Source organism: Salvelinus sp. IW2-2015, linkage group LG20, assembly GCF_002910315.2.
Source record: "Salvelinus sp. IW2-2015 linkage group LG20, ASM291031v2, whole genome shotgun sequence".
NCBI lineage: Eukaryota > Metazoa > Chordata > Actinopteri > Salmoniformes > Salmonidae > Salvelinus > Salvelinus sp. IW2-2015.
The window spans coordinates 34,116,103-34,140,530 of record NC_036860.1 but is presented as its reverse complement, the minus strand read 5'-3'; the positions used below and the strand labels follow the sequence as shown (position 1 = coordinate 34,140,530).

Below are 24,428 nucleotides of genomic sequence, written 5' to 3'. Positions count from 1 at the left end.
GTCTGCTGCATACATCGGCTTGCACTCTCAACAATGGCCGCTTATCGCTGTAGCTCGGGCCAATGTGGCCGAACCTACCCCAGTGTATCGGGCCAAATAGGCCATTACGACGTAAACTAAACGCTGAGGCGACATTCCGGAAACTCACGCATTGGTATCTCTTTATGCTCGTGAGGAATTATTAAGGAGTTGTATCATGTTGATGGAAAGCTTCACGAAAGAGTTATTACCGCAGGTATAGAGTTGAAGGATGAGAAGTACATGTGGGGGGTTGTGCATATGTCTGTGGGAGCTGGGATTATTATAGGAGGATGTTATACATATGTAGCTCTTACTCTCAGGGACTGACCAGAGATTTAACCACAATAGTATTATCTATCTGTGTATGAACACTGTCAGGGGTTATGGAGTGAACAAGCAACACTCATGTTTCAACCCCATTTGCTTGAGTTTATATTTCAAAATGTCATCACAATCACATTTCTTGACCATAATATTTGGCCCAGAAACCTATTTAATCCCACAAAAAGCTATTTTCCCTTTCTCGACAAAGCATAGACATTTATTTTCATTGCAATTGGAAAAGCTGGGGTGGAAATTACATTCCTAATTAGGATTTAGGAAAAGGTCAGTCTGCTTGGACTAGAATGTGAGGCATTTGCAGCGAGCAGGGCAGATGCCATCTGTGCAGAGTGCTGTGAGCAGCTAATTCTGGCACCCGAGAGCAACACGATTTAACACAGATTTTTGCTGTAGGAGCTTCGCTTCGAGCATGGGATTGACTCTGTCCCCTGCCAAAACTCTGATGAGCTGAATTAGGCCCATGGATCTCTTAAGCCCCTACCACGGTCTGAGGGAGCTCCCCAATTTATTTTGACGTCCGAAATGTGTGGCGTGTCAGATTGTAAGCACTGGAGTGCTACATCAGGGGCGCCGTTCACTCAATTTGCCTTGACAGAAGGTGTTTTCAGCATCTTACACGGGCCAGCCGGGGGTTGAAAAATCAGCCACCAATTGATCTTAAGGGAGAATGGTCAAGGCTTCCCCAGCTGCCCGTAAAACATCAGGAGATGCAGTGCTGCTATGCTTACTTGAGAGTGCAACCATTTAGCGAACTATGGGGGCCACTATAGCTGCAAGGCTTCTCAAACGCTAACCTGTTCTCACCCTACCAGACCCGCTAGCTCTGATTGTCCACCACATCACCACTAACCTGCACTTAATGTACAGTATTGACTCCAGAACAGGCTATGCACAACCCATATAGCATGGTGGCTTCACTTTATGCACAGCAGAATGTCGCACTGACGCACCTCTCCTCTCCATTCTCACTTTCATACCCACTAAAATGTGCATGACTTTATAATGCTTCCTGTGTAAATGTGCCTGGATATAAATATGTAGATTAGCAGTTCCAAGCTTAGATTATTTTACCTGTTATCAGAACACCGTATCATAATTCTATTGATGTTATCAGACTTATAGCACTGGCTGTTTTGAATTTCATGTTGCCCTTGGCAAGTACGAAGAGATTACCTAACATGCTGACCAGACCGGATACGTCGCAAAATAAATTTAGAAATCCATGTTATTCAATTATTGCGCCAACGAGCGTCTGCGACGCCAAGGGCTAAATTAGAACTCATTCCTATTTCTGACGCAGATCGTGCTGCAAGTCCTGCCTCTCCCATCTCCTCATTGGTTTATAGAAGCAGGTACCCACGTGCCATCTCCTCATTGGTTATACCCACGTGGGTGATTGAAAGACGAACTGTTTTGCCGGTAGTCGTTGTAATACAATGAAAGTTTAGATGGATCACCATATAAGTTAAACGATGAAAAAGCCTGGAAGGAGGAGAGATGACTAGAAACAATTCGGTTGGCCGTTTTATGTGTGGATTAATTGTCGGAGTAGAGGTCCTTGTGCATTTCAGGTAAAATAACAACTCAATGTTTATATCCCAGGACAAATTAGCTAGCAACAGCAAGCTAGCTAAATAGGACAAATTAACGTTAGCTAAAAAGTGCAAGCTAACTAGCTAAATTGCCATACATGTTCAATGCTTTTTGACCTGTCCCAAAATTAATGTCATTGGTTCAGAGTTTGTTTTGATATTTTAACCTGCGTGTCGTGATCGCGTCTGGTGTAGGGAGGCAAAATACATTTATGCACGATGGCGCACGCGCGCAGCCGGTTTGGGTTCCGTGTAAGAGGTAGTAATATAAACAGTATGCTTGCCATTTAATACAACACAGGGAATAGACTACAGTGCATTCGGAAAGTATTCAGACCCCTTTACTTTTTCCACATTTTCTTACGTTACAGCCTTATTCTAAAATGGATTGTATAGATTTTTTCCCCCTCATCAATCTACACACAATACCCCATAACGACAAAGKAAAAACAGGTTTTTAGAAATGTTTCCAAGTGTATATAAAGAAAAACTTATATCACATGTTTTAAATGTTTCCTTATTAATTACAAATAAAAAACAGATATCACATTTCTTGGGTATGACTCTACAAGCTTGGCACACCTGTATTTGGGGAGTTTCTACAATTCTTCTCTGCAGATCCTCTCAAGCTCAGTCAGGTTGGATGGGGAGCGTCGCTGCACGGCTATTGTCAAGTCTATCCAGAGATGTTCGATCGGGTTCAAGTCCGGGCACTAGCGCAGCCACTCAAGGACATTCAGAGACTCCCGAAGCAACTCCAGTGTTGTCTTGGCTGTGTGCTTAGGTACGTTGTCGTGTTGGAAGGTGAACCATTGCCCCAGTCTGAGGTCCTGAGTGTTCTGGAGCAGGTTTTCGTCAAAGGATCTCTCTGTACTTTGCTCCGTTCATCTTTCCCTCGATCCTGACTAGTCTCCCAATCCCTGCCACTGGAAAAACATCCCCACAGCATGATGCTGCCACCACCATGCTTCACCGTAGGGATGGGGCCAGGTTTCCTCCAGACGAAACCTGAATGCCAAGCGTCACATCAGACCAGAGAATCTTGTTTCTCATGGTCTGAGTGTCTTTAGGTGCCTTTTGGCAAATTCCAAGAGGGCTGTCATGTGCCTTTTACTGAGGCGTGGCATCCGTCTGGCCACTCTACCATAAAGGCCTGAATGGTGGAGCACTGCAGAGATCATTGTCATTCTGGAAGGTTCTCCCATCTCCACAGAGGAACTCTGGAGCTCTGTCAGAGTGACCATCGGGTTCTTGGTCACCTTCCTGACCAAGGCTCTTCTCCCCCGCTTGGTCGGGTGGCCAGCTCTACGAAGAGTCTTGGTGGTTCCAAACTTCTTCCGTTTAAGAATGATGGAGGCCACTGTGTTCTTGYGGACCTTCAATGTTGCAGAYATTTTTTAGTACCCTTCCCCAGATCTGTGCCTCWACACAATCCTGTCGTTGAGCTCTACGGACAACTCCTTTGTCCTCATGGCTTGTTTTCTGTGAGACCTTTATATAGACAGCTGTGTGCCTTTCCAAATCATGTCCAATCAATTGAATTTACCACAGGTGGACTCCAATCAAGAAACATCTCAAGGATGATCAATGGAAACAGGATGCACCTGAGCTCAATTTCGAGTCTCATAGCAAAGCTTTTGAATACTTTGTAAAGGTCTGTTTTCACTTTGTCGTGTGTGTGTGTGTGTGTGTGTGTGTGTGTGTGTGTGTGTGTGTGTGTGTGTGTGTGTGTAGATTTTATTTAATCAATTTTAGAATGAGGCTGTAACGTAACAAAATGTGGAAAAAGTCAAGGGGTCTGAATAATTTACGAATGCACTGTAGGTAGCACACAGTATGACATTTTTCTCTGTAGCTCAGCGGAATAGTTTATGGAGAAAAGTAAGGATAAATGCTGGTAATTGTGAGTAGGACTGATGTCTGACTGTAAAGTCTGTACAGACGGGTCTGTTTGGTGCAGATAAGTGAGATGCAACATACTGTGAATCAAGTGCCTGTTTCTTTACGTCTAGGGAATATTGAGTGTTGAGATCTGATATCATATTAAGTCAAGAGGAATAAAGAGTGCATTAAATTATCACAACATGATTACATTCTTAACAACCTTGAATTTAACATAAATATTTCATATCTTTATAGGAGTTAATGCAGCAATGTTTCTGTTAAATAACTTTACACATTTGTAAATCTGGTCAGGCATATTTTGTTCCAGAGAGATCTCTGGAKCTCTTATTTCAGTTAGGCCTGTAGGCTGGGGGATGCAAGTTTTAGTTATGCTTTTCTACTGGGTAAAGCTGGAATGCCATTATTCCTGGCACACAATAGCCATCAACAATTGTTCAGTTGAATTTATCATTCACTCACTCCTACTGCCTAAAACGGTGTCACAAAACAATGGTTTCAATTGGCATGCACGAYGGCCTGGACCATGTGAACCACCAGTAGGACACCAAACAAGAGCACTATTTTAATCCAGGAACAAGATTTTATCATGCATAGACGCTGCACATGACTCGATGAATGAGGGTGGCAATATTCTCCTCAAAGACCATTCAGAAATTATTTAGTTAATAATTCAATTGAATAGGAAATTTTAGAGCACCTGACATCCTGTATTCTAATGTTAAGCGAGTGCAGATCACAACTGGTATGGCTGCGCGACCAAAGGTGAAGAGTGACGTTTTGTGGACCAGCCCTGTCAGTTAGTAACTACTCAGCTGGAGGACAAAGTGATAGCGGCTAGATGAAAACGCTGATGCAAAGTGACATGTTCCCAGGCATTCGGTGACACCGTCGCCCCCTAACCCCTCCACTCTCTCATTGGTTCTAGTCAGGCCCACTCTTTGACCTGCGTAGATCAAGAGGACCCCTCCCTGCCGTAAAAGCACAGGGGGCTGCCCTGAAGCGGGGCTTATCGCAGCCACACATGCAAATGCAGAATAAATGAATGCGCAAAGAGCCCTTCCGGGTAAAACTGAACTCTGCCAGAGTCGACCTGGAGAAGATGGAATGTAAATGAGCTTACTACTGATTACCAACCACATCTTCTGAGACCATTATACACACACACACACACACACAGTGTACACCGTTTCTTCTCAGCAGTAGGTATCTTACTGGATATAGCATGTTATACAACGGGTGGGTCTAATCCTGGATGCTGATTGGTTAAAACTGCATTCCAGCCGGTGTCTATTCCACAAGTTACCACCGGCTAAATCTATGATGTTGAAATGCCTATTTATTCTGTTCCATCTCACTGGCACTGCGCAATCCACTGTCTCATCAGCCCAGCCAGGCACTTTATAAACTTGATCTCCACTATAAAAAGCATCGAGACATTATCTCCCATTTCTTTTACACTAGCATTACACAGCTGAGACTTGGATAAACTTCGCTGTCTGTCTCTCCGACATTTGCAACTTTGTTTCAATATTGAAATTCGATATCCAGCTGTCCCATAGTAATAAACATGTCAGGAGTCCGGACAAAACAGACAGGCAGGCAGCTTTTCTCAGACAGTCGAAATCATGAATCAGCTGGCATAATTTTTATGGATATATACAGGTAAAACGAAATGAAATGCAGCTAGTTTGCTGTCTTTCCAGCTTTAGTTTTAAGTGTGTTGTTGGCTAGTTCCTCTAAACAACAGTGTTCTGACAAGAGAGTACATTTTCTATGCCAGGCGAATTCGTGCATCATTAGCTCATTATGGATACATCTGAATAAATGTCACTAAAAACAGCTTAAACAAACACAAAATGCAGCTACTTACTACTGTTTTTCTGGCTGCACAGTTTGATGTGACTAAGTTAGCCGTAGTTGGCTAGCTAGCAAGCAAAGGATAAGAATGTTGCCAGCCAGTATGTCAATAGGACATTTAGAAAGAACGACTGAGCTTCGAGGGCATTATCATTCACTCCTACTGCCCAAAATACAGAACAAAAAGACTTAATGACTGGGTGATAGAACAAACGACCAGCCGGCTTAGGTAGCAAATTTAGATTTGTGTCAGGACTATATGGGGCGGCAGGTAGCCTAGTGGTTAGCGCGATCGAATCCCCAAGCTGACAAAGTAAAAATCTGTCGTTCTGCCCCTGAACAAGGCAGTTAACCCACTGTTCCTAGGCCGTCATTGAAAATAAGAATTTGTTCTTAACTGACTTGCCTAGTTAAATAAAGATAAAATAAATAAATATCTTGTCGAAGGATTAAATAGTATGAATAAATTCATCAAAATTATGTTTTTAATGGAAATATGTTTAACCCCTTGTATGGCACGGTTTGCAACAACACCCATGACAATATGTCCTCCAAACTCTGACTTCTTGGGCATTATCACTTAAATATTGCATATACAATTGAAGTTTGCTGCTTTCTTGCACTGTTACAACGCTCAGCCCTCCTCTCCCATATCAAGCCTGGTGACATTTGCTCGGCAGCTGAAGGACTCCGAGATATTTTCTTTGAGAGGCTTGCGTTATCTTTGCTTGAACTGCACTATATTTAGTCGCAATGGAATGAGGGAAGACCACAAAGCCCATGTACATTTCCGAACTCGGAATTTGATTGCCTGTATGCATTACCATTGAATCCTTTTATGACAAGAGTTAACATTCCTCCAGTGACTGTTTCAATCATCATATAGATGCAACCAATGTGACGTCATTCCCTGATCTGGTATCCACTATCAACCCCAGCATCCTGGATACAAAAGGACTTTCCGCCGGTGCCATATTTAGCCTGTTCAGTTATTACTCAGTACTGAAAAGAGAGAGGAAAACAGCAATGGCAAGGCAAGTCTAGCGACAACCTGTGATTCGAGGAAATGAGGCACAAAGATGATGTGTGAATCTTAGCGTACTATCACAACATATTGTGCAATCACAGCATAACAATAGTGGTCAAATGTTAAAGTTGCCTAGGTTTAATTACACTGAACAAATTAGGCCCTAATCTATGGATTTCACATGACTGGCATCTGTTGGTCACAGATTTTCTTTTAAATGTAGGGGCGTGGATCAGAAAACTACTCAGTATCTGGTGTGACCACCATTTGCCTCATGCAGCATGGCACATCAGCTGCATCCGCTGCCATTATCATGCTGAAACATGAGGTGATGGGATGAATGACACGACAATGGGCATAAGGATCTTGTCACGTTATCTCTGTGCATTCAAATTGCCATCGATAAAATGCAATTGTGTTAGTTGTCCGTAGCTTGTCTGCCCATAACATAACCCCACCTAGACCATGGGGCACTCTGTTCACAACGTTGACATCAGCAAACCACTTGCCCACACAACGCCATACACGCTGTCTGCCATCTGCCCGGTACAGCTGAAACCGCTATTCATCCGTGAAGGGCACACTTCTCCAACGTGCCAGTGGCCATTGAAGGTGAACATTTGCCCACTGAAAATGATTACGACGCCAAACTGCAGTCAGGTCGAAATCCTGGTGAGGACGACGAGCAAGCAGATGACCTTCCCTGAGACAGTTTGTGCAGAAATTCTTTGGTTGTGCAAACACAGTTTCATCAGCTGTCCGGGTGACTGGTCTCAGACGATCCCGCAGGTGAAGAAGACAGATCTGGAGGTCCTGGACTGGCGTGGTTACATGTGGTCTGCGGTTGTGAGGCTGGTTGGATGTACTGCCAAATTCTCTAAAACAATGTTGGAGGCGGCTTATGGTAAAGAAATTCATATTCAATTCTCTGGCAATAGCTCTGGTGGACATTCCTGCAGTCAGCATGCCAGTTGCACGTTCCCTCAACTTGAGACATCTGTGGCATTTAGTTGTGGGACAGAACTGCACCTTTTAGAGTAGCCTTTTATTGTCCCAAGCACAAGGTGCACCTGTGTAATGATCATGCTGTTTAATCAGCTTCTTGATATGCCACACCTGTCAGGTGGGTGATTATCTTGACAAAGGATATATGCTCACTAACAGGGATGTAAACACATGTGTATATAATTGGAGAGAAATAAGCTTTTGGAAAATTTCTGGTATCTTTTATTTTAGCTCACGAAACATGGGACCAACACTTTACATGTTGCGTTTATATTTTTGTTCATTGTATTTCATTGCCGCCTACGCGCAGATGCTTATATTGCTCCTCGGGTTTCATCTGTGCCCATCTGTGACAGCAGACAAACCTTTCATTTCAGAATATCTTGTCAGAGCTCAAGCTTGGAAGATGAACAGATGGATCCAGTGTTTGATTGAAACCAGAGGTTATTTGTATCATCCAATAAGAACAGAAGTGGCACTTTACGAAAGCAAATGGTGGGCGATTTTGCTTATCGTCCAAGAAACTAGATGAAAATTCAACTAAATACCGCTGGTAATGGTCTTAGTAGGCCCACGGTGGTAATCTTCACTTCTTATATAAAGAGGCTTCAGTGTGCCCTCGCCACTATGTATCCCCACAACAATGTTAAACTGTGTTGGACCTGAAGCATAAAAATAGGGGTGAGAGGGGATAACAAAGTTGACCGGTCAAGTCAGCTGTCAAGAGTGACCTCCACTGAGGAACTGGAGGTCACTGACACTGCTGGATGACCTCAGCTGTGACAACACAACCTGCGGTCACTCGGCCTGCAAGCTTTGCCCTAAAAACCGGTCCCTGCTATTGTTGTTGTTATTTTCACTGAAGACTTGAGGTCAGATTGTCACATTTCTACTAAGGACTTACCACCAGTGTTTTCCCCAAAAGGCTCAGACTTTTCTGTTTCCATCTATGTTTCCATCTTATGGGCCATTGCTCCAGCGGACCTGGTCTAACCTGTGGCCAAGCCCAGGCTACTGGTACTTTTCAGCTGGGATTTACATAATTGGCTAACTGTGAACATGGGTTAACAACACCTTCCACGGTTAACACTTTCTCACAAACAACTGTCTTGATGATGCAGTGGTTTTTGAATCTGCTCTTCACAAGTCCTCAGTGTCAGCCCTAGCTATATGGAAACACAGTTCCCAAAAAATAACACTGCATTAACATAAGCACTGGTGCTGTAATGGAAAACCCCCATTTAGCCACTTTCCCCCAGCTCATAAAAAAGGTGGGCCACCARGAGCAGGGTTGGGTAGGTTACTTTCTAAATGTAATCTGTTAGTTACTAGTTGCTGTCCAAACTGTATTTTTTTCTTAATTTTTTCTTTAACCTTTTATTTAACTAGGCAAGTCAGTTAATGAACAAATTCTTTACAATGACGGCCTAGGAACAGTGGGTTAACTGCCTTCTTCAGGGGCAGAACGACAGATTTTTACCTTGTGTAGTAATCAGTAAGTAATGTAACTTTTGGATTACCCAAACTCAGTAATGTAATCTGATTACTTTCCCCACAAGAGGCAGGAAAGAACACAAATTATCCATCAAACACATTTGACTTGTGGTCAGATTCCCTCAGGTGGAACAAACTTAAACTTGCACCTTTTTTCAATGCTTAATTTAAAGTCATTGAGAAAACAGAAATATGTCATAATGTCTTTTTTCGCAAACATTCTTTATGAATTTAAAAGTATCTGTTATCTGATTACAATGCTTTTTTTCTGGTAACATATGAAATTTACAGTTGTTTTGTAATCAGATTACATGTAAGAGATTAACTGTATTCAGTTACTCCCCAACCCTGACAACCAGAGCTCCTGGTTACTGGTGGGGGAAGGGAWAGAGGTCCAGGAATTTGCATGCTTTGGTATAGAAACTGTGGAAACTGGAACATGCTTTGTTTTGGGGTCAGTGCTAATCCTTTCTTAGAAAGGAGTTTATTCTATATGGAATATAAATGTCAATTCATGAATTCATTAGTCTGGCTGAGTCCAGACACAGTGTATATATTTGCAGCTAAGCTAAGTGGGAATTGGCATCTCATAGGGGTAAAACAAATCAGATCTGTATTTTTGAGAGAAAGCAAAGCATGCCAGTGAGATTATATTTTTATTTTAGTTCTGTTGAACACTATCCTGTCTAACAGTATTGTGAACGCATTTGGTTTTAGTGGGTAAAAGTAACTCAAAAACACAATGTGGTTTAGCCTGCACATTTCATGAAGAGCATAGAAACATATTCTATTCTAATTTACAATGAAAGGGACTCCAAAATGACACAATACATTATTTACCATTCATTTCTATTGGGCACAAAATAATCTGAAACACAAGCTAAACAAACAGCAAATGCATCCAACAAATTTGGAGATTCCCCAGCTTGATGTAGTCATTGCGTGCTATGAATATGGGACCAAATACTTAACTTTTTACTACACATATAAGTGAATTGTGTCCTAATACTTTTGGTCCCCTAAAATGGGGGAACTATGACCAACTCAGTGGCCTTGTGGTTAGTGTCCACCCTGAGATTGGAAGGTTGTGAGTTCGATCCGGCCGAATCATACCAAAGACTGTAAAAATGGGATCCGATGCGAACCAGATGCATCTCTGGGACCCGATGCGTCTCTGCTTGGCACGCAGCTTTAAGGAGATAGATTGGGGGTCCTGTCTAGGGGGTGTACTTGTACTTCAAGCTGCCTCACACTACAGAAACCGGAGATAGGCTCCTGCTCCTATGAGCCATTCCAGCTCGCACACGCCAAGGCTTGTGCAAGGCTACTTACTTCTGTACAAAAAGTGGTTCAACGATTCAACCGATATGGATGAAAATACCCTCTGTAAATTTCTCACTCATTATTATTCACGATTCATTCAGCATTATCCATAATCAGTCTACACTTCAACCTCATAATAATTGTATCATTTCAAATCCAAAGTGCTGGAGTACAGAGCCAAAACAACAAAAAATGTGTCACTGTCCCAATACTTTTGTAGTTCACTGTATGTGGTGACAAAAACTGTAACCTAGTTTTGCTTGCAAAGATAAATATTTACTATCTTTGTAGGCATTCCAAGTGTTCACATAGCCTCCCTCGGCTATGAGTTAAACTCTCTGCAGGCCAAGACACTGTGGAGGTACAGAAGTGCAGTTACCCGAGTGGCTGAATTGGAGAATGTGTGACCTTATCCACACCTTGGCCAACGGGCAGCCATGCTGAACTTTTAAGAGCAGTAGAGGGAGAAGAGAGCTTAAGTCTTGAGGAGTGTTGTACTGGACAGTATTTCTTAGCACTGGGGTAGAGCCTAGTTTAACACAATCCACATATGGAGTGGAAGTTGCAGAGCACAGAAACACATCCCATCGCTAACTAAGGAGGATAATGAATTGCTCTGTGGGCACCACTTGCTCAGCGAACGCACAGCCTCCTCCTCCTGGGGGAACTGAATCAATGGAGCAGTTTAAAAATAACGAGGAATATTATCCGCTTTACGTGCTGTTGAATGTTCACTGAGGAGATGTGTCAAATTACTAATCACGTGTTTGTGTGCATTACACAAAAAAATATTTGAAGACAGCAACTAGAAGATACTTTGCAAACTAGGTACTTTAATGTCTGTGGTTTTCAAAGGGGCATGGGAGTATCTTGCTGAGGTGCTAGGCAGCGTTGTCACTTGGGGATTTAACTGGGAAGCTTAATTGGAACCCTCCATTTATGACTTCACACTCCTCTATAATGTTGTTTTACTACCATAAGGGGAAATATTTGTGCAATTCCCAATAGAAAAACACCATAGAAAGCTAGGATCCAATTCACATCCTTTCTATAGTCTTCAGTTCAATCACCATCGCTCCATGTCATCTGCATGTATAATTCGAAATTAAGCTAAGGGATGGCTTTTTTCTCCAGTTGCTCTGCTATTGTTTTATTCAGCACTGCTAAGCCTGGGATTTTATCAGGGCATTACACTAAGATTACCAAGAAGAACCAGCCTTCCCTCTTGAGGAGGGCGAGGGATATTAAAAAACATTCATGTAAATTGCCAGATCGCACACAGCTGTGCCCTGCCAGGAAGACGGGAAAGAGAGAAGGAAAGACAGGGTAATATAGGTCACAGAGCACCTTTGTGGTTTGAGGGCTTAAACTACACACACAAAAGGCACACACACTGCAAAGATCTGTCCGTCCACTGTATATGAACCCAGTGGGAAACACTAGAGCAGCCTCTCAGGCGCAGGTGTCAGGGGCTGCGTCATGGCACTGGGAAGAGTCTCTCCCAGAGCAAGGCGGAGAGAGAATAGACAGGAAGACAGAGGCGTCATAGGGCAGGATGTGGCAGACAGGGGAAGAGAGACGGGAGATACCTGTCCCACAGCGCACAGTCATCACTTCCTCATTGCCGCCTAGACTCCGAATGCTTTACTGGCCACTGCCGCCGATCCGCTAATGCCCCCATCAGGAAAGCTCCATCTGTTGCTGTGCAAACGCTAAGGYGGATGTCATTGTTAAGAGGATGTATGTTCAAGCAAGGGCCCGGCCTGCTGGATCCGTTCTATCTCTMGTATTGTTCAGCTAGCCTCGCCTGCCAAACCAGGGAAATGATTAGGAATTCAGACTTCCTGCCTGCAGACTAGACTATTTTGTGTGTAAATTACCAAACGTCGGGASTCGTCGGGGACAGTATATTTTCACAYTATTATTTAGTATGTTGTTTTAAAAGCTGCCTTCTGTACTCCCAAAGAGTGTGTTGTGGCTTTAAAATTATGCTCTGGATGTAGATGGGAATTTAATGTTATTCCTTTTGACTGGGGTTTTTGAAGTTTTTTCCTGGACAGTTGTTTCTAGGCCAGACCTCACAACCTTTTATRGGAGTTTCAAGCTAACTTAAGCACCAAATATGCACTAATACTGTCTTATTTACAGCCTTAGCTAGCCTTTTAGCCAGTAAAAACAAAAATAAAGCTGTTTGGTGAAATCAAYMACAAAATACTATTGTGCTTAGTAATATATTTAGGCAAGCTGATATGGGTTTATTGTCTTAAAGATGGAAGCAAAATAGTGGATGCAAAATAGCCCCAWAACTTCAAAGATTCACCACTACTTGAAAGGAAGGACTATGAGTAATCCTTTAGTGTAAGCCTTTGAAACTTTAATGTTCCCCACATTGCTAATGTTAATGGCTATGAATCTTTAATAACAGCATTTTGGGCTTTGTCTCTTGAGATGTGATCCATTTCATACAGTTCTAGTTCAGACAAACAACAAAAGTTAGGCCATGAGAGGAAAAAGTTKTTCAGTTTGCCTTTTAAAAAACCCACAAGCATTAGAAGTGACAAGGCATAAAAGCAGTATAAAATACAGTATTTTGTTAATACTGTAACAATGCTTGACTGAAAAGCTAATTTACTATGTTTCTAAARTGAAACATCAAATTGTTTTGTCAAAGCCTGAAACATATTCACATATTCCTCTATTCCAGAATATCAAGGGACAAGAAGACATGCCCTTGGTTATGAAAATAGAGCTCRTTGGCCATGCACACCAGTGGTGGGTTTAGCGTCGAAAGAAGGATGCATATCCAAAAAGGAACCTCATACCTACTGTAWAATATAGAAGGGGWAAGGGGATACCTAGTCAGTTGCACAACTGAATGATTTCAAACAAAATATATCTTCCATATTTAACCCAACCCCTCTGAATCTCTGAAGGGGGGCTGCCTTAATCGACATCCACGTCATAGTCACCCAGGGAYCAGTTGTTGTGGGGGTCAACTGCCTTGCTCTAGGGCAGAACGGAAGGTTTTTCCAACTTGCCAGCTCGGGGATTTGAACAAGCAACTAACCGCTAGGCTACCTTTCCATCGCTCCCACTCCTGAACTTTAGCAATGGATCGAAATTTACATAATGGTTACCTGGAGGAAAATGGAGGAGGGTCATGCTTTTTCAATTTCAGTCAAGGGAAGGGTTAAGTATGTTTTAAACCTAGTCCAGGGGAGGGTCATGTCATTTGTCATTGATTCCATTTCTGTATTTTTCAGTGTTTTAGAATTAGTTGCTTATTAAGTTTCAAGTTTTAATGTCACATGCACAGTAAAATGTGTTTCTTGCAAACTCAAAACCCAACAGTGCAATAATCAATAACAATGTATTACTAGAAAAAAACATGAGAAATAAGATTAAGAAATATGAAATACTTTATTGTGTATTTAAGTAAGCATACTATATACAGGAAATATTAAAAAAGTCAGGTCCAATACCATATTTACATGTGCAGGGATACTGGAGTGATGGAGATAGATATGTACAGGGGTAAAAAGACTAGGCAACAATATAGAAGAGAAACAGAGTACCAGCAGCTAGTATGTGAATGGATGTGCGGGTGTGTAGAGTCAGTATAAACGTATGTACATATTATGTGTGAGTGAGAAAATTATGGAGTGAGTGTGTGTGTGTGTGTGTGTGTGTTGGAGTGACAGTGTGTGTGTGTGTGTGTGTGTACCTCTTGCCGTGCTGCAGCAGATATAATAGTCTTATGGCTTGGGTGGTTGGTTTCTTTGACAATTTTCTGGGCCTTCTAGAGGTCCTGGATGGCAGGGAGCTCGGCCCCAGTGATGTTATGGGCTGTAAGCACAACCCTCTGTCGCGCCATGTGATGGAGGGCGGTGCTATTTCCATACCAAGCAGTGATGCAGCCAGTCAATGTGCTCTCAATGGTACATCTATAGAACCTTTTGAGGATTTGAGGCCCCATGCCAATTTGTTTCAACCTCCCGAGGGGGAAGAGGCACRGTCGCACCTTCACGACTGTGCGTGTGTGTTTGGACCATTTTAAGTCTTCAGTGATTTGAACACAGAGGAACTTGAAGCTGTCTACCTGCTCCACTGCTGCCCCGTCGCTCCCACCCACAATCAGCTCCTTGGTCTTGCTGACGTTGAGGGATAGGTTGTTGCTCCGGCACCATACTGCCAGGTCATTGACCTCCCTGTAGGCTGACTCGTCTTCGCCGGTGATCAGGCCTATCACCGTCGTTTCATCAGTGAACTTGATAATGAAGTRGTGCGTGGCCACACAATCGTGGGTGAAGGGGACTGGGCACACACCCCTGTGGGGCCCCTGTGTTAAGGGTCAGCGTGGCGGAGGTGACGTTGCCTACCCTCACCTTCTGGCGTCTGCCTGGCAGGAAGTCCAGTATCCAGTTGCAGAGGGAGGTGTTCAGACCCAGAGTCCTAAGCTTGGTCATGAGCTTGGAGGGGACAATGGTGTAGTCAATGAACAGCATTCTCACATAGGTATTGCTCGTATCTAAGTGTGTGAGGGCAGTGTGAAAAGCAATTGAGATTGCGTCATCAATGGATCTGTTGGGGCAGTATGCAAATTGGAGTGCGTCTAGGGTGGCTGGGATGGTGGTGTTATTATGTTCCATAACCAGCCTTTCAAAGCACTTCATTATTACAGAACTGAGAACTACAGGYCGGTAGTCATTGTGGCATGAAGCCTTAGAGTTCTTAGGAACAGGAATGATTGTGGTCATCTTAAAACATGTGGAGATTACAGACTGTGACCAGGAGAGGTTAAAAATTACCGTGAATARGCCTGCCAGCTATTCTGCGCATGCTCTGAGAACGCTCCCTGGAATACCGTCGGGGTCCCCGGCCTTGCGGGTGTTGACCTGATTTTAAAGACTCTTCTCACATCGGCCTCAGAGATGTCAAGATCACCCAATCCTTTGGGTCGTTGACAGCCCTCACACCTGGCTCGATAGTTGTTGTCAAAGCATGCATACAATGCATTGAGTTCATCTGGTAGAGAGGCATCGTTAGGCAGATCATGGTTGGGTATTCCTTGGTAATCCGTAATGGACTGTAGCCCCTGCCACGTGGCTATATTAGGCCATATATCGATGTGTGAGTTTGTCTGGTAGAGAGGCATCGTTGGGCAGATCACGGTTGGGTTTCTTTGTAATCCGTAATGGACTGTAGCCKCTGCCACATTCGGCTATATATTGATGTGTGCCCGATGCCACCCCTCATCTCTGATTCTCCACTGTGCACACAATATCATGTGCACCTATAGGCTATTTAGTGTGTTCTCAATCAAATGATCCATAGCCTATAGGCTATAGTTTACAAAGTCCATGCTCGGAGAAGCAAAGTTATATTTCTAACATAGATGCTGTGACGGTGTAAATACAAGTAGGCTGCATTTAACACTGCAATGAATATTCCAACCCTGAGCCTCGACCTGCTCTGATCTTGCTGATAAAAAAAGAAATGTGTGTCCTGTCTAACCAACGGCTGTGCTGTGTAGGCCTAGGGTGGCAGTTCAGGAGGAGAGTCAAAGGCTTCTTACAATTTTGTTGTTGTTGATTAGGTCTAGTCCCAAAAAATGCACTATCTTGCGCCGGGACTAGCCTATGTTCTGTTCAGTTTGAGAAAGAGAGCACGAAGATGAGGACTGGAGGTGAACTTTGATAGCTTACTACTTTAATTGATTTTATTCAACAACAATTTGTTTCTTGCTCAGGATGTATTCATCAGAGTTATTGACCTCACAATAAGCCAGATCCGAGTAGCCTAACCTGCATTGTGGTGCTGAAACTTGAAGCAGCAGCCGCAGCAAAAWRKAATGGGAAATGGACAGCTGATGGTGTTGAATGTAGGCAAATTCCAGTAGGCATTCATTTAAACCGTCTTCATTTGAATTAGACTTTACTAACAGCAAGAGGGCTTTGTGTTGGAGCCTATTTCTWKCTATTTAAAAAATAAGAGGTAGGCCTACCAGTTTGACAGACGAAATGAGGCTATAAGCTGCTATATCCATAGATTTGTAGGTGCTACACTCACCTTGCACTCTTTAAATAGCCTACCTCTGTGTCATTGACGGGCTGTTAAGTTAAAACCAAGACTTGAATTGAGGGGCTATGAGAGGGTATGCCATATTAAATAAAATGGCAAAAAGCACAGGCCTACCCCTTGTTAACTAAACATTTTGAAGAAAATAAAATGGATCAGATTATATAAACTGATCTATAACAGTGCTTTTTGGTCGGCGATGCTTTACGCTAGAAACAAGTTGTAAAATACTGGGAAAGATGTGACTCTGATGGATATGGTTTTCATTGTTTAATTTTCTTTGACATTCAGAGGCTGAGCTACAACCTTTAACCGAGGAAACAAAAAATAGACTTTGCTTGAGAAGTAATCTAATTCTGTCACTATCAATTGATTAAGCTATTCACTTTCGGTACAATATAATGTTTTTGTTTAAACCCAGACAAGTGTTTACCGAAAAGCTGTGACCTTTTTTTGTTAGGTTAAGCCACAGAAGAAGAGTAGCCAGCAGTTAAAGCTTACATTTTTCTGCGTTGGTCGGCCTAGGGTGGAAAGGTAGGCCTAACTTTTGAAAGTACCATGCTCAGATAAAAATGTTTACAAACAGGGACAGGTTCGTTGCAAACAATACACACTGATTTGACATTGCAGAAATATGATAAGATAAACACATAGGCCTATTGCTCTGTCCATCCTTAGCCTGCACTTTCAGTAATTTGTGTGGTATTAAAAAATATTCTCCCAATATGTAAAATGAAGTACAAATGCGTGAAATGTTTCTAAAAGGCCATTTTTTTCTCTGACCTGGAAATACGATGATAGATTCATGCAATGTTTTTACCATYAAGGCGATCTTTCCACCCCTACTCTTGTCCACAGTGGTATGCCAACCTACAACCTTCTGGCCCGTGCTATCAAAATTCCTGTATTGCCATGTAATGCTGACAGGACGAAGAACAGTTTCTAAAACTGCATATCTAAGGCTCTGTCTGGTCTGTCCAAGTAGTGAGGGTAAACGGATCACTCCCTTACTACATCTCATTAATTGTTTAATCTTATATTGATGTACGAGGGCGGATAATCACCTTTTTCAAAACGCGGGACAATGTATAGCATGGTGTTTAAACTGACGACATAAGGTAAAKAAGCTGTGATCTAGTAATGATCTCAGAGACATTAGGGTAAGCAGCTTACCCTGTCTGCTTTAGAAGGCAACCCCAGACAGCTCCCTCAACCATGCATGCATTGGATAGTGCATTGGATAGCAGGGAACTGGTATGATACCAAAGCAAGCTGACCTTGACTTAGTAGATAGTGGGTGAGTGTCACAGAAAATACACCTACTTTAATGCCTGGGTGTGAGTAGAATTTCCTGGGGAATGSTCTACCAAAGGATCCGTGACCTTACGCTTTCAGAAAGACTTGTCTCTTCAGGTCACCGACTCGCCTTACTGTGTGAAAGAACCGTGTGGTGCTTTGCTAATTCACTGTGTCAGCAGAGGCATGGTGAACTCTAAAACAGTAAAAGGCTCTAAATGGGCTCCTGTCTTTTTAATGGATTGGGGGGCTTAGGCCTCTAGCTACTTGAGCCTAAGCTTTAGTCTCAGGGAGACTATTCATGGGTGTATGACTGGGTTGGGATGCATGTGTGGGAGTATGGCCTTTCTGTGTGATTCTGCAGTGCACACTGCAAAAAGTGAAATCTAAATCAAGCCTAAATATCTTATAGAGTGATAATTCATTTATTAAAATGTGTGGTTTTTTTTCATACCAAGCTAAATTATCTACTATCATTGGCAGATAATTGTGCTTATTTTAACCTAAAAAAGGCCAGCAACAAACCAGTGTCTCTACGTTTGGTAAAAAACAATAATGTTAAAAAGTTCTATATCATCATAAGTTAAAACATTTAAAAAACTGTGATTTTCAAACACTATGAGATTCACGGTGATGTGGGGAGCAAGAAAATACCCTCCCTCTGGCTAGAAACTTGTTGCAGGTTTTGAAAATCATTTAAAAAAAACTTTTAATCCCACCCTGTGATGTCACAGAGAAGCATTTTTTTGGACTCTTTATCTTTTTAACCACAGATCATAGAAACACGGCGTTTTCACATATGTAGACACTGGTTTGGTGCTGGAAATAATGAATATGAGGTTGAAAAGTGATGGGGTTCCAAGTAATTTATCTTATTTAAAGACAAGACGATTTAAGGTAAAATATCTTGAAATACATGTAAGATAAATTACTTGCAASTCCATCACTTTTCAACCTCATATTCATTATTTCCAGCACCAAACCAGTGTCTACATATGTGAAAATGGTGTGGATTTTTTTCGTTAAAATAAGTGKAATTATCTGCCATTGATGTTAGATAATTTAGTTTGGTCAGAAGAAAACGCATTTAAGATTGCTTAGATTTGACTTTTTACAGTACATCCCTCTGTCACAGACCAAAGCGGCGTGTTTCCAGGGCACTCATGGCCCATTACTGCTACATGGGCACATGTGTCAGGCGCAGAGAGAGAGAGAGAAAGAAAGAGAGGGGTCGGGCAGGCGGCTAGGCTGCCACTGGCACGGGAGAGCTCGCACCGAGAAGGACACGCATCTCCCTGCACAATTACCCACCGTGCGCAGAAACTGAGCTCGCCTTGCATATGCCCGCATTGGTTCGCCCCGCCAGACTAAAAATGGAAGATAACAGATCCAGGTCATGGTACGCTGGAAAGAATGAGGAATGCGTCTGGGTGGGGTGGTAGACTGGGAGCAAGGGGATGGAGTGGTTTGATGTTAATTGAGTTTCTGGAATTTTGGATGAACTGACTGGGTAGAAACATCCCTAATGCAGGCATAACAGCCATAACAGCATCTCCTGGGTACCTGACTGGGTAGAAACATCCCTAATGCAGGCATAACAGCATAACAGCATCTCCCTGCACAATTACCCACCGTGCGCAGAAACTGAGCTCGCCTTGCATATGCCCGCATTGGTTCGCCCCGCCAGACTAAAAATGGAAGATAACAGATCCAGGTCATGGTACGCTGGAAAGAATGAGGAATGCGTCTGGGTGGGGTGGTAGACTGGGAGCAAGGGGATGGAGTGGTTTGATGTTAATTGAGTTTCTGGAATTTTGGATGAACTGACTGGGTAGAAACATCCCTAATGCAGGCATAACAGCCAGCTGACATACCACAGCCCTGCAAACAGCCACCAATGGACATTGCACGTGTGTGTAATAGKAAAGTTTGGCAGTAAGGCTCATGTTGCTTCCTTTCCTGTTTTGCAGGCTACTTCAACGTATTAGCAGTAATACTGAAAACAACGAATGATGCGCCATGGGCCAACGAGTTTGAATGTAAGAGCCAATAGAAATGTCGTAATGTATACACCAACATGACAATCAGTTACAGACATTTCCTGCTTGATCTTGACATGACACTAAGGAACCCGAACTAGATAACATCTATCCTTTGCTTCTTCCTTTAAAAAAAACCTTAAATCTAATTCCCTCTTGTCTCCTCTGGCAGCTATCGAATTGTCCTGTTTGATAGAGTCCATCTCCACAAAAAGCCCTAGAATCGAATGGAAGAAAATTAAGGATGGAGAGCCCAGTTATGTCTACTTTGAGAAGAAAATCTCAGGTAACGCAGACTCAATGGAGTGCTTTGTCGTAATGGCATCTTCACTAATTTCTCCAACATCAATATCAAAGTGACAAAACCAAAAATGGTTCAAAATCACCCCCCAAAAATGTTAAAATCCTCTTACAGACACAAACAACTTGGACTAATGAGGGAATGACATTCTGTTTTATACTCATCATCAATTATGCCTGTATTAAATCAATGGCAACTTAAAGCATGTTTTTTATTCCTGCAGGAGATTTGGAGGGCAGAGCAAGGATCAGAGAGCCTGCGACATTGGTGATAACCAACGCCACAAGATCAGACTCAGCCAGTTATCGTTGCGAGGTCAGCGACCAGACTGACTTTAGATCCTTTGATGAGATTTTGATCAACCTCGTCATAAGAGGTAGGTCTATCATCCCACCCAGCCGCATTTCTTCACATCTGCTCAACACATCATCACCAGCTTTTTTGTACCAGAAGCACATCATTAGTTGTATTACTACAGTAAACTGTGGTATAATATTGAAACCAGAACAAATTCAAGACTATACACCCACACGAAGATGCATCACCTTGTGGCTATGACTGAAATGGCATGTTTGGGGAAGGAAGCATTGCCGCTATCTCTGTGAAATTGCATGTTTGCCATCAGTCATTTGCGTTGCAATTATTTAATGCATCTCATCATTTCACTGCTAAAATGTTTGCCGTTAGTCTTAAACCTTGAAGCTTTGAAAGTTGCTATGAAACATAACATACAAAACACAATGAACAGAACACAATGACCCTAAAACAGCCATATCAGTTTACAGGAACTCGTTTTTCCTCTGTTTTACTAAAACGGAGCTGCATTAGTGGTTACAACTATCGATGCTGTAAGCTGAAACCGTGTTTTAGGTCACGCCAACTTTTTGGCACACGTACTGTATGAGGATGCTTTTTGACTGGCCCGTCCCTGGCCGAAAGGCGTGTTCTGGGCTATATGGGGAAACCTCTGAAACTGCATCTCCGCTAAATCGCAGTGCTAAAGATGGAAAGTGTTGGCAGGGTTTGGCACGGGACAAAAAACACATACCCACCCTCCGAGATCATTCATTGGCCTAGTAACTATAATTCKGTGTGTATCATGGGCTATGCTGTTTTTGACACAATCAGATGCTGAATGTTGCCATTGCTAAATGTGTGATTGTGTCCACAGTGAAGCCAGTGGTGCCGAAATGTGCCGTCCCCAAATCGGTGCCTGTAGGGACGGCGGCAGAGCTGCGATGCGTGGAGGATCAGGGTTTCCCCAAGTCTCAGTACCAATGGTTCCGCAACAAGGAGGAAATCCCAGATGACCCCAAGACCAGCCCTAAGTTCATCAACTCCTCCTACACGATCAACGCCGAAACAGGCACCCTGGTGAGTGTGCGTTTGTGTGCAGTGACTGGGAGGGAAGGGGCCACTGTAGTGCAGGGCGAGGCTGCGGGGGTGGTGGCCATGCCCCCAGCGGTAGGGGCAGATATTTTGGGGTGACAGTTGATGGTGTGAGGGGGCTTGAGCCATTATGGGAATCTGCTGTCCTCATTGGCACATTCCTGAACTCCCTCTCCCCTGCTCAGCCAGATAGTCAGTGGCTCGGCCCCTTCACTCCACTCAACCTTTACACTGGCTTCTAAAGGTTGGCCTGGCTGTCACTGACATACTTTACTTCCAGGGAGTCACAACCCTACTACTGTTCATATTGGCCGCTTGTCTTTGAAGACCACCAGCACATGCTTCCAAATCTGCTTTTCATATCCAACTGAAAGCCAACTAATTAGTAACAGGACTAGAATTAGAGGACAAGACCGTCATTAACGTGGGTTAAAATCCGATGGGAGACAGCATACAACGAGAACTGAAGGGATATCTGAACAGTAAAGCAACTCATTTTGGGGACAGTTCCACCCCCAATGTAATTCAAATTGAACCTCGTTATAAGCCTGCACTTTCCCACATGCAGTAAATACACCAGAATGAAAGGACTCCGGTTATACGGAGTGTAATTGAGACTTGCTGTTGGTTTTTCCTCTGCAGAAATTCAGTGCTGTCAGAATGAACGACTCAGCAGAGTACTTCTGCCGAGCAAAGAACGACGCGGGTCACTCAGAGTGTGGACCGCAGACGATGGAAATCTGTAAGTCTGTCTGACAGCTGACAAATTTGTACACAAGACACATGTTGTTTGTTGAAGCATGTCATTCCAGTAGTCCGGGTATTCATTTCATAAAGAGACAGTTGAAGGTATCTCAACGTCAATTCTTCATGTTGTTTTTCCCCAGATGATATCAATATTGCCAGGATCATCCTGGGAGTGCTGGTGGTGGTGCTATTGTGCATAACAGTGGGCCTCTGCTTTGCGTACAAGCGTGGTTACTTCGCCAGCCAGAAACAGACTGGAAACAAGTGAGTGAAACCTCCCATTGAGCGGCAATAGGGATGGGTCATGGCTCATTGAGGTTTAACATTTTCCAATTTAGACTTTATGAACAAGCTTGACTTCACAACTTGACCTGGTTAACTTACGGCCCAAGGTTTTAGAACATGCATGGAACAATTCTTTCTAGAAATGGTGTTGTTTTTGCAACAGCATAAATGCCTTCTGATCATGTCTCCATTGTGTTTCACAGTTACAAAGCACCAGCCAAAGGAGAAGGAGTGGACTACGTCAGAACCGAGGACGAGGTGCGTAAAGAAAAACTACGATTTTTTTTTWACTAAAAAAAAGTTCAACTAGGCAGTCCTTTAAACTTTAGCTTACTTGCTCTTCCTTTTTATTCCAGGGTGACTTCCGACACAAATCTTCGTTTGTCATCTGAAGAGGAAGACGAAGGGCATGGAAGTGAAAGGTGTGGTACTTTGGACTGAACTCATTAAGTGTGTGAGATGACCAGTGAGCTGCCACAGTACGTGCCTTGAGCTCTCAGCATGTCTGAAATGATTCAAGTTTGCCAAAGGTAACAAGTTTTCACATCTATATAGAACTGTTAACCATCGTTACAGATACAGACAAGTTTTGAAACCAACTTGTTGACCGTTTATCACCAATCAACTTATTTTGCTAAATTATGGAGTTAAGTTACAGTTATTGCATGTTTTAAAAGGTTTTTAACATCATCTGCTGGAGAAAAAAAAAACATTTATGTAAGATCTTCTGCCAGGAGGAGAAAAAGTATTTAGCTAAGTTCTGAAGTAAATATAACATAACACATTTCTACTGTAAACATTTGCTTCAAAAACCTTTGTCATTTAGAACTTTTTTTTTTCTACCAGCAAAATGTCAGACTATTTTTGATGGAATATATTTTGAAATGCCTATAGATAAAGGTTTACTTTTTTAAATATTTGTAAAATACTGTTTTTTTTATTTGGTTTTGGGGAAAATATAAGTTTCAACCACTCAGTATTCAGCTGTAAACAATCACCTTTCCTGATCTAAAATCTAATTACAAAACCTAGCTGTTATTTACAAGCCCTTTCTTTAAAACCTACAATTTAGTTGTAAATACACAGTGAAAGATGTATTCCAATACATGTTCTGTGGTTGGGGCTAGCTAAGCCAAATACTAACTGCCAATCACATTTCCTCCAATCCAAAGATCATGAGGTTCCATCTATCCAGTGTTGAAAATTTTCCTTTAATTTCTCCAATGCTGGAGGTTTGCATTGAAGTCATGTAAAGGTTCAAGCTTTTCAAGTGTTCACATGTTTAATTTATTGATTACATTTTCTGAACCAGACTCATGTAACACCCATCTCAGGCCAGGTACAAATCCTCTGAGAATTCTTAAACTGTATGTCTATGAATAATAAAACTCACTTCTAATATTCTGACATGTGCGGTGGATTTTAATTTACAAAAATAAACACAGAAAATATTAGATAGGACATCGAGTGTGTTCAGTATGGACAGAAGAGACAATGAAAAATAAACAACTATTGCTGGATTTGTCTTGTTTTATTATTGAGTGGGGACTGCAAGTTCCATTCCCTTGACACGAGTTCTGAAAATACAAGAGAATAATCAGGTGAAACATTCGACCCATTACAATGGTTTAACGCTTTACAATTTTTACTTACTGCTGATCAGGTGACATCTTCCCCAGTCTTTGAACCTGTGAAGAAAGAAAAGTCAAACGAAACACATTATCACA

At 42.5% G+C, this 24,428-nt stretch overlaps 1 protein-coding gene across 1 annotated transcript in view; it reads left to right on the top strand.

The window, feature by feature from the left end:
* Positions 1 to 23,658, top strand: part of LOC111982081 (junctional adhesion molecule 3B-like) — a 51,298-nt gene extending 27,640 nt beyond the window's left edge. The window contains exons 2-9 of the mRNA XM_024013630.2: positions 19,911 to 19,979; positions 20,152 to 20,265; positions 20,504 to 20,656; positions 21,452 to 21,654; positions 22,312 to 22,411; positions 22,557 to 22,680; positions 22,905 to 22,959; positions 23,058 to 23,658. Coding sequence (XP_023869398.1) covers positions 19,911 to 19,979; positions 20,152 to 20,265; positions 20,504 to 20,656; positions 21,452 to 21,654; positions 22,312 to 22,411; positions 22,557 to 22,680; positions 22,905 to 22,959; positions 23,058 to 23,093 — 854 coding nt within the window. The 3' untranslated portion in view covers positions 23,094 to 23,658. The remainder of the gene's footprint in view (positions 1 to 19,910; positions 19,980 to 20,151; positions 20,266 to 20,503; positions 20,657 to 21,451; positions 21,655 to 22,311; positions 22,412 to 22,556; positions 22,681 to 22,904; positions 22,960 to 23,057) is intronic.
* Positions 23,659 to 24,428: the final 770 nt, after the last annotated feature.